The sequence below is a fragment of the Haemaphysalis longicornis genome, unplaced genomic scaffold (genome assembly GCF_048455015.1).
Source record: "Haemaphysalis longicornis isolate Haplotype H1 unplaced genomic scaffold, Haemaphysalis longicornis Haplotype H1 scaffold_8, whole genome shotgun sequence".
NCBI lineage: Eukaryota > Metazoa > Arthropoda > Arachnida > Ixodida > Ixodidae > Haemaphysalis > Haemaphysalis longicornis.
In genome coordinates, this window is record NW_027526445.1 from 4,504,277 (window position 1) to 4,514,605 (window position 10,329).

The 10,329-nt window shown below is 44.1% G+C and overlaps 1 protein-coding gene across 5 annotated transcripts in view; it reads left to right on the forward strand.

Annotated features, from left to right (window-relative positions):
* The window catches only part of LOC144148807 (uncharacterized), a 62,300-nt gene extending 52,354 nt beyond the window's left edge, over positions 1-9,946 (forward strand). For 4 of the 5 annotated variants that reach the window (XM_077680318.1, XM_077680319.1, XM_077680320.1 and 1 more), the window contains 3 exons: positions 3,710-3,926; positions 8,541-8,741; positions 9,759-9,946. In XM_077680318.1, coding sequence (XP_077536444.1) covers positions 3,710-3,926; positions 8,541-8,741; positions 9,759-9,859 — 519 coding nt within the window. In that variant the 3' untranslated portion in view covers positions 9,860-9,946. The remainder of the gene's footprint in view (positions 1-3,709; positions 3,927-8,540; positions 8,742-9,758) is intronic. The other variant, XM_077680321.1, reaches the window with a different exon arrangement.
* The last annotated feature ends 383 nt before the right edge of the window (positions 9,947-10,329 follow it).

Consider the following 10,329-nt stretch of genomic DNA (forward strand, 5'->3'; position numbering starts at 1 on the left):
CAATAATTCATCTAAGGTATTGTGGGCTCCCAACCGCAAAAGTTTCTGCGTTGAGGTGGTAACAGGCAGTCCTAATGCTAGTTTGTACGCCTTGCGTATCAGGGCTTCCACCTTGTCCTTTTCGGTCTTGGAGAGTATGGCGTAGGGGAGGGAGTAAGTGACCCTAGACACGACGAAGGCTTGAACCAGCCTGAGTATATCCTCCTCTCGCATACCCCTCGTCTTGGTACTAATCCTGCGGATCATGTGCGATACTTGCTCTGTGGTGTTCTTAAGTCTATTGAGCAGTTGGGTGTTCGAGCGATCCGCTTGAAAAAGCATGCCTAAAATTCTGACCTGTGGAGTCGGAACAATTACATGGCCGTCCATGTGCAGGGAGATGGTTGGCGACCCAGGAGAGAATTTCTTTCCTGAGACGATCAGCAGCTCCAATTTCTGCGGCGAGCATTCTAGGCCACACTGCCGTGCATATTGAATGACTATGTCAGCCGCCTGCTGTAGATTGTTCTCCATGTCCCCTACTGATCCATTAATGGTCCATATGGTAATATCGTCCGCATATAATCCATGGCGTATGCCTGGTACGTCAGCCAGGAGCGGAGGGAGACCAATCAGGGCTATGTTAAATAGCAAGGGGGACAGAACGGCACCCTGGGGGGTGCCCTTGTTGCCGAGGAAAACGGGATCTGATTTCAGGTCACCCACCTTGAGAATAGCTTTTCGGCCTTCGAGGAAGTCTCGAACGTAGGTGTAGGTACGTTGCCCGCAGTTTAGGCCGTTTAGCTGTTTCAGTATGGCTGTGTGGCTGACATTATCGAATGCCCCTTTTAAATCTAGGGCTAGTATGGCTTTTGGGTGGTCCCGGGAGGCTTTAAGCATGACCTCTTTCTTGAGTTGAAGAAGTATGTCCTGGGTACAGAGGTGACTGCGAAATCCACACATGGTGTGAGGGAACATGTTGTGCTGTTCGAGATAGTTCTGTAGCCTTTTGTGGATGATGTGTTCCAATAGCTTCCCCAAACACGAGGTTAGGGAGATGGGGCGTAGATTATCTGTGCTCGGTGGTCTTCCAGGCTTTGGGATAAGGCGCACTTCTGCCATCTTCCATTCTTCCGGGAGTCGACCTGACCTCCACACCGTGTTGAGATGGCCCGTGAGCTCAATAATAGACTCGTTATCTAAGTTAGCCAGCAGCTTATTTGTTATGCCGTCCCCTCCTGGAGCCGTGTTGCGCCTGATGATCTGAAGGGCTGCTCTGACTTCGTGGATGTAAATGTCCTCATCCAGTTTAACATTGGGCTGCCCTGTATATGGAGGTAGTGGTGTTTTGGGATAGACCGGGAGTTATTTATCCTGGAGAGACTTCATGAGGTGAGCGGAATCCCCTGGGTGGGTGTGAATCACCTTTCGCATGATGTGATTGGATTCCGTTTTGCATTTGGAAGGGTCGATTAGATATCGGAGCAGTCTCCAGGTTTTTGATGTGGTTAGTGTTCCCTGTAGACTGTCACAGAGGGACAATCAACTTTCTTTGCATAAGTGAGCCGCATAGCGGGCTGCTTCCTCCGTCAGCAGAGCTATCCTTTTTTTCAGACGACGATTAAGGCGCTGGCGTTTCCACCGTTTGATTAGGCTCCTTCTTGCTTCCCATAAGTGGAGAAGGTGTGGATCTACACAGGGGGCCATCGTGGTAAGCTGAATATTGTCTGTAACGCGATTCATGTCTTCGCGAATTTGGGCGGTCCACTCCTTTAGCGTGATGGGCTGGGTGGCTGCACCGTCAAGTCTGGCTTGCTCCCTTTGTTTGCGAAATTTCGGCCAGTCCGTTAACTTGGCTGCACCTAGCGGGGCAGCGTATATATTTCCATGTATTGTGGTGGAAAGGACGAAGTGGTCGCTTCCCAGGGTTTCCCCCGTGTGAGACCACATAGCCTTGACGTTCCCTGTGGTAATCGTGAGATCCGGGGACGTGTCTTTGGAGACACTATTGCCTAAACGCGTGGGAGCATGCGGTTCCGATAGCAGAATCAAGTTTTCTTCCTGGAGGAGGGAGTGCAAGGTGGTTCCTCTTTTGTTTGTGTAGCTGTATCCCCATAAGGGACGTGCAGCGTTAAAATCTCCCATGATAACCAGTGGGTTAGAGGATGCAATGCGCTTTGCTTGTTTGATTACATGAGAAAGGTTACTTTCTTGGCCTCTGGGGCGACAATAAATGTTTAACACGTATAAGCTCTCTGCCACTTTAACCTTACTCGGTACGATTTCAGTGAGTATTCCTATCTTCTCGGATTGCTGGAGTGGATGCTGTATAGCTGTGAGTCGTTTGTTTATTAGCGTGGAGAGAGAGCTCGTGGGTCCATCTTCATAGGTGACGAAGCCCAATCTCACACCGACGTTCATAAAGCGCTGTTCCTAAAAATATCGATTTATTGCTGGGAAGACCAATTTTCAGGGTCAATATACGTAATGAAATCAAAATCTGAAGCCCTTGATTTTTTATTCGTGTAAGCTTGGGATTTTAGGCCGACGAATATCACACTGACTGCCGTAAGGTTGGCTTGAGTTCTGAACACAAACGGATTGGGGTGAAGTCATTTTTTGCGGGGTCGGTATAAGTCGTCTTACGTGAAATTATGAAAGGCTTAGTACCGTATCGCTGTAAGCTTGGTCTCTTTAAGCTGGCTTTACGGCGCTTCATTTGTCCGCGCGGACGGCGTTAAATACCGTATCCCACGGATGGACACGTCCTATGGGAGAAGTTGGCTGCTTCTACTGGTGGTCTTGTCGATCGACATTTTGCAGTCAGAAACCCCCGCCATTTGAAGAGGGAAAAAAAAGAATAATTCTGTACATATGAAACAACGCATCGCTCAAAATCAAAACATCGGAATCAATGAGAACATTTCCTTTTAATAGCGACAGCCAGATTTTTCAAGTGGCCTGCCCCACGCTTCTTTGAGAAAAAGATTCAAATAGCGTGCCCCCCTCCATCCCCCCCCCCCCCATTCAGTAGAATCACGGGCCACGTATTTATGCGAGATGTTCGCAGGAACGTTTTTAACGCGTTGACGGGATGAAACAAATGTGGCTCACAGACATGAAGATTTCATGATATATAGCGTGCGTATACTACAACAGCGAGTTTCCGAATAACTATATGCCGTAGACACCTACCAGATGCGTCAGTTTTGTTATGCCCACAGTGGTACCTATTTATTCCCTGACTGCTTCTTCACACAATTTGGACTATAAAAGTAAGCATGTGTTTTGAGATTTCGGTGATTGGTTTCAAAGAAAAACAATTCTATGTGTGCTCCATGGAGTTTTTGTAATGCATCTGATTTAATTCTCTAAATACATTTTTGTCTTGATTTGACATTTGCCTGGTCAATTTTGCTTCTTCATTATTAATATTCTCAACTGCCTACTTGCAGGACAAGCCCGAATGTTTCGGCGTTCCATCGTGCTGCAGCTAAGGAATAGGCTGCGATGGCTTAAGTCCTTGAAAAAATATTTGATAAACTAATGTCAATCATGTAAACTCATGGAAGCACATGCTGTTCTGGCATTTACCTGTACCCAGTGTTCAAGATGAGTTGCTTTTATCGTTATCAACACGCCACACAAAAATCTCGACATCTCATAGGAAGTGAGCGTGCCAATAAATTCACCATCTGTTAAATGTATTTCACTTTCCGTTTACGTGCAGTACTGGTTACCCGACAGCTCCAAATGGATGGACTGTAAATCAACAGAACAGTGCGACGTCACTACCCAGCATCGGAGCTCGTGGCTGCGTACCAGCGGCTACATGAGGATTACGCACTACAGAAAGTATTACGGTACCATGTCAATAAAAGTCCGTGGTTGTAATTCTCATGGCTGCGGAGCCGTGCATTCCGTATCTGTGCAAGCGCACATACCAGGTCAGTGTCAAACTTCGTTTTAGTGCGTTACTAGGAGAAAGAACAGTTTTTCTCTGGCAACACAATGAACCAATTGTTGTTTGATATTTTACATGCGTGAGTTTAGAGCATATAAACTCAGAGTTAGAAAAAGCTCCAGTGCCTAATAACTCATAGCTTATATATGGCTTAGAGTTGTTCTTTCGCTTCGCCGGATAAATCGCTTCAGCACTTTCTAAATCCGGATACTTGAGCGAAGGAATAACTGCCGTTTTGAATATTGAATGTGCAGAGCAGGAAATTCAACCTAGGATCATTATTGAGTCAGTTTTAGCGACGTCTACTGATCACCTATTAAGTCTCCGGTTACAACTGATTTTGTGAGACGATGAGAACCGGGTTCCGGTCTCCTGAACTTGCTTTAGGTATCCCAAATAGACCATACTCTCATAATTTCTGTTGTTACTCCGAAAAACTCAGCGAAAACAGAAAACTCTGCACTAAGCGATTAGATATGAGTGCTGATATTCAATGCATGCGGTGAAAGTCCCGGAAGCTTTACTTTTGTTTCGTCAATCTGAAGTATGATGGGAAGATCCAAACAATTATTTCGAAATTACGTGTAGCGAATAAAGCTAGGTGCGAAATGGGGCAGTTAAGGAGGCTTTATAACACCAGGCTTTACTAATATAGGAGTTATGCTTGCAAAAGTGCCTGCTGGAATGTCAACTATGGAAGACATAATTATGAATGATCAAACAGTCACTGTGAGAAAAATGCAATCACATATTTACGAATGAATTCGTTGCGTCATTTTGTCACTAGATGGCCGTAACCAATTGGCCTAGTTACTCGCGGCCAATGGCACGGATACTATAACTTCAAATGTCGTGTAGCCTTGGAAGATCGCAGCATTGAGGGCCCTCATTTGGGGAATAGAATACTATTTTATTAATGCGGTTTCGAGCATTCCCACTATGGGCGCAGTTATGCATGAGGGCATCGCAGCGCCAAATATATAAGGATATACAGAGATATCACCAGTTTATAAACCGGTGGGTATTAGGATATTTTAAATCCTGGTGATGGCGTCGACAGTGTTTCGGTTCTAGACGCTCTGGAATTCGCTTTGACGCAGTTATACAGTCACAAAAATGAACTGGCAAAGACTACAGGCATCGCATAAATGTTCTCCACAACATACTGGGGTACTACCCACGGTCGCCTTGGGTATAAAGGGAAGGGTCCGGATTGCGGATGTGCTAGTCTCGTAAGTGTCTTAGCTTCCAACAGTTTTGCGAAAGTGAGATTCACGAAAACATAGTTAAAATAACCAAAAAACTCTTAAGTTACGTAAAAAGGAAACTCAAACAAACTTTACCAAGAAAAAAAAAGGGACATATTCTCTTCTCTTGTCCCTTTTCCTGCAAAGTACATATGTGCACTCTGCAGATATGCACTCTGTATATGTATATGTAAAAAAAGTCTAGCTTTCAATATGTATGTGTAAAAGGCCAAATGGTTTAGGCACATTTTTATTGCTCATATTTGTGAAGGGTATCCCGGCTTTCGTTATTTAAACTCTTCATTCGGATGTTCCTTTGAGAGTCGTCTGCAGTTGTGATGGCCCTAATGAGCTTTTACAAAGCATTTTGTCTATCGCACTGCCCCATATAAACACATTTTTATTTGCGCGAGAGCTTTAACAAATAAATAACTAAATAGTAGGTAAACTATTCCATTCCTACAAAAACTGCACGATGGAGAACCGATAGCTGGCCGAAAGGCAGTCAGAAATTGCACATGATATGCGCCAGTGGGTAGACCATGGTGACCACGTTTAGTTGCACGCATGTTGAAGTTAGGTATTTGTTTTATATTCTATTTTTACAAAAACTCTACGACAAATAAATTCTGTCAACCTTTGGAATCCAGAAAGTCGAACAAGGTGCCTGTCAAAGTCGAACAAGATGCCAAGACGGAAACTGCAGACGCTGGCCAGCTGCTGTAAAATGGAAATACAAAACATACGAGGCTTTCTGCTTGTTATTGCATTTGCGTGTTTGGCTCTGTCGCATATTTACTGAAAGATGTTTATATTTTTTTTGGCTGCAAAGTACGCGTTTTTGTTCTTCCAAAAATCCAAAAACGTTACTATTTGTGAAAATCTGGGCGCTAACGGCCGTTAGTGTCAATTTGATAATTCCCGCGGAGATGCAGGCGGACTAGTGTGAATCAGAATTGGAGGTAGCTTAAATTATGGATATGTAAAAAAGGCTACCTTTTACATTCATTACAAAAAGTCAATTGGTTCAGTCTCGTTTTTACTTGCAATATTTCTCAAGGGTTTCCCGGATCTCGTTATTTTAGCTAGCATGCGGGTGTTCTCTTGCGTAATTTTTTTTGAAGTTGCGATCATGCAACTTTACACTCATTTCTTAAGGTCTTATGCGTGATGGAAAGTTATGGCTGGCTTGTTACGAATCACGGGGTAGTGCTTTTGAAAGGTGAGATAACTGCACAATAATTGTTTCTTATGTCAGGGTTGCCTGCTAGCTACTCCTTTACAAGTAACCAATGTGTACGCTCCTCTAAGATCGTCAGCGCAAAGGGCTCAAAGCGCTGGCAATGTGCGCAGTTCAGTAGTCTGCAATGTGTAGGAATGAATTGACAGTACTACATATAAGACTTGAGGAAGATTGTAACGGTACGGAGAAGCCGCCGTTTGAGTAGTTTACTGTTTTAATGAATTGTGTTACCAAATAAAAGGCTTCAAACGGTTGTATACGAGCACTTTCCCGGAGAGATTATGGTTGCAGAAAATGGTTGTTATCTGCGAAGAGATTATGGTTGGTTTAAACTAGGCTATACCAAAACAAATAAAGTAAAAAGTGCCCCTGAGACGAATCTACCGGTACGCCGAGTTTCTATTACTTGCGCAATACATTACATCATGGTGATGTTGTGAATGTTAGAGAATTCACACCTTTTGCAACACCTGCTCGTATACGGATGGGTATGCGTATAGGATACATGGGCAAGTACTCCTATGAAACTCTCCGAAAACAAATTATATCACAATGGGCAACTAAAACGCGGAGCATTTCTCCAAGTTTTATTTACTTGCATAATTATTTTTCTCACACTATTGTTGCAGGCGTACGGTCTCGTTGTACACTGTGCCAATAGTGTTGCCAGAGTGCGGCCGTTTTGTGGGAGAGCAGCCAATCGTGATATTTAGCCAACCACTCTCACCCGCTTGAGATTGAGCTTACGGGCCAGATCCAGTAATTGTAAGAGGGAGTGGCTATAATCAATTCAAAGTTTCTGTAGCCTGTCAGTGAGCGTAAGGGGTTAAGAGTGGTTACCTGAATATCAAGAGCAAATAAGATAAGCGCTGGCCGTACAAGCCTAATTTTTTCCTCATTTTGTTGTTTGCCGGTTCTGTAAAAATTAGGCTCCACCTCGAACTCAATCTTTCTCAACCGGCAACCAACTTCAGTCCGGTGATGTTTGCATTAGGCCTGTTACGGTTATTTAACACATTCGTAAACGTCACTAAAAAGAGGGAAGTTATAAGTGCTTTTATGTAAAAAAAATACCCATTATCCTGAACGCACGAACAAAAGTTTTGCGGGAGAAAGTTGGTTCCTCGGTTTTGTGCAGCCGCAAGTATGCAATTTCGCTTCCTGGGATAGGTCTTGAGTTTAAATAGGGAATACCTCGTACTCACTACACGATATAAATCTATGTGAGCCGGCTTTCTCAAGTGTATACTTTGGGACTTCAACTGGGGTCTGTGCTTGAAACAAAATTTTATTTCAAATCTTATTGGCATCGTTCACGCCGCTAGTCAATAGCAAAATAGGCGAGCAATAATTCTAGAAAACTTTCAGTCAGAATTCCTTCACTTGCTATACGCTGCAAGACATTTAACCATAATCACTCACGGTGCTTTCCGGGCTTCCCCTTCACTCATACGACAGGCCTTTGCACAAAAGGCAATTTGACTACTTGTTAGGTTTCATCTCTGATGGTCCAAGAGCTAAAAACAAAAGGACGAAAGAAACGGCGTGTCGTCGTTCCACCATCGCGATCAAGGCTTTCACTCGTGAATGCGGCGATTACACGGAGTTAAGTTATATTTTCGCCATTGATCTAACAAACTAAACACTGAGAGTGTGGCTGTTGTCAGGAAACCGAAAAAGCTTTTATTTCTGTTAAACCTAGTAGCTATATGAACCCGCAGAGGTCGTCGGGCAGCTGAAGGATTGCTTCCTGTTTCTCTCTATCCTTGTGCGGGTGCCTATCGCCAATACGAGAACTACTATTGAAACAGCGTGTTCGACTAGAAGCGCAAAGCGCACTGGACACAACGTTGATTTGATTGATTGTAGGGTTTAACGCGCCGACGCAACGCAGGCGAAGAGGCGCGCCGTAGTGGAGGGCTCCGGATTAATTTTGACCAACTGGGGATCTTTAACGTGCGCCGAAATCTCGCACACACGGGTGTTTTTGATTTTCGCCTCCATCAGAAAAGCGGCCGCCGCGGCCGGGAATCGAACCCGCGACCTCGTGCTCAGCAGCGCAACTGGACACAACGTAAATATAACGCCAAATGTTTCACATTTTCAGGTTCCGCATTACCATCTGCGGTCAGTGTCAATATCGAGGCGTCCACCACGGCACTAGTTCGATGGAAAACACCTTCATTTCCAAGTCCAAGAGGTGCATTGGTTACATGGCAATGCCCTGGCGCCAGTAATTTCCAATACCAAAAAATGAAAGAGAGAGGATTTTTTGACAGCGACTGTTGCCGTCACACACACCTGAGAGGTGAGGTTTCCTATAACACGACATCGTTCGTTGCGTCCTGATGACACCGCGAGGAATTGCAGAATTGACCGAAACCGCATTTTATTATCTAGTCCAATTTGTAGCGCACGCCGCTTGCCCGCTACAAGGCTGCAATAAACGCCACATCTGTGGTGGATTTTTTGCTAGCAATTTGTTGTATGACATATGGCAGCAAAACGCAGTTGCGGCAATGACTGAAGACAAGAACTAACACAAGAATAAGGGCCTTCAACACTGCCTGAAACTTGTTGTGCCAGCTATTTTGTTTTGCACTTCTATCTTGAATTCCGTGTTTCTGTAGGGTCATTAAAAGGCTTACAACATTTCTTTAATTTTTTCTCTAAGAAAACACTCTCAGTACGAGGATTTTTTTACTCTAAAAACGATACCAGTAGAAGTAAGCTTACACGTGTTGTGCATCGTCGTGAATATTCTTGGATCCAAATTGCATGACCAGATTGAATGGTTTTTGCCATGTTTGGCTACTTTTTATTAAAACCTCCATTGGCCTAGAAATCGTTTATCATAAATACATGGTTACTTTTCTTTCTACATGAGCTAAAGGTGTGCGTCTTGTAGCTGGGCTGCATTGGCAGGGGTCGTTTCGTTGTATTAGAGCGTTGGAAATGCACCCTGCCTGCTGCATACCGCCACCACTGCGTAAAGAAAAGCAAAAACAACAATGGATTGTCCGCCGCATGATCAACCTTATGACAGTTAAGGAGACACATTCGCTAGTCAGCATAAAAAACACAACCTCTGACTCCACTTCAGATTGTGATCCGATCATGCCGTGTCTCTTTCTTGCTCACTGGAATCGTTTATTTTCATTTTGTGCACAGAAAAACGATTGTAATGATACTTCAACTCATATTGCTATTGCACATCATGGAATTGTTTTTTGTCTGGATGTTGTTTTTGATACCAAATTAACCAATACTACACCTTAGCTTGTTCTAGGCTTCGTAAAGAGTATATTCCCCATTTTGTTTGCAGGATTGACGAAACCAGAGAACTGCGTATTTCAAGTCGCTCTTTACCAAGAATTCGGCGAACTTGTGTATTATGGTACAGCAGTGGAGGCCTCGGCGACGTAGTTCCAACGTCAGACTTTTACACCATTCCGACCATTGCTTAAGCATTTCGCCATTTACACATTACGGGACAACAAAATAAAACTTGTCGTTGTTGGTTGCTTGTATCGCATATTTATTGCCCCCTGAAACGTATCATAATGATCGCACTGCTTCACATTCCGGTGGTGTGTAGTGGCCAGTTTTTCACAGATTTTGCCTTTTACCCTTTGGTAGCGACTCTACAACTGGCAGAAGAGTCCTAATTTCCTGTTTTTTAGTAGCCCACAGCCAGCATACAGAGGCGGTACTCGTTTACGTACACCATTTAGAGCGAAGATGTTCTTATCAACGACGCAGTGCCTTCACTGCATTCATCGCTGCGCCGAGAAGACAGCACTTTCACGGTTTTGTCTTCGTTGGAAGGCCGTGCGCTCCTCAGATTGAGTTCTTGTAAACCACGAAAAATCTAGTTGAGCGTAAACCCTTTGTTT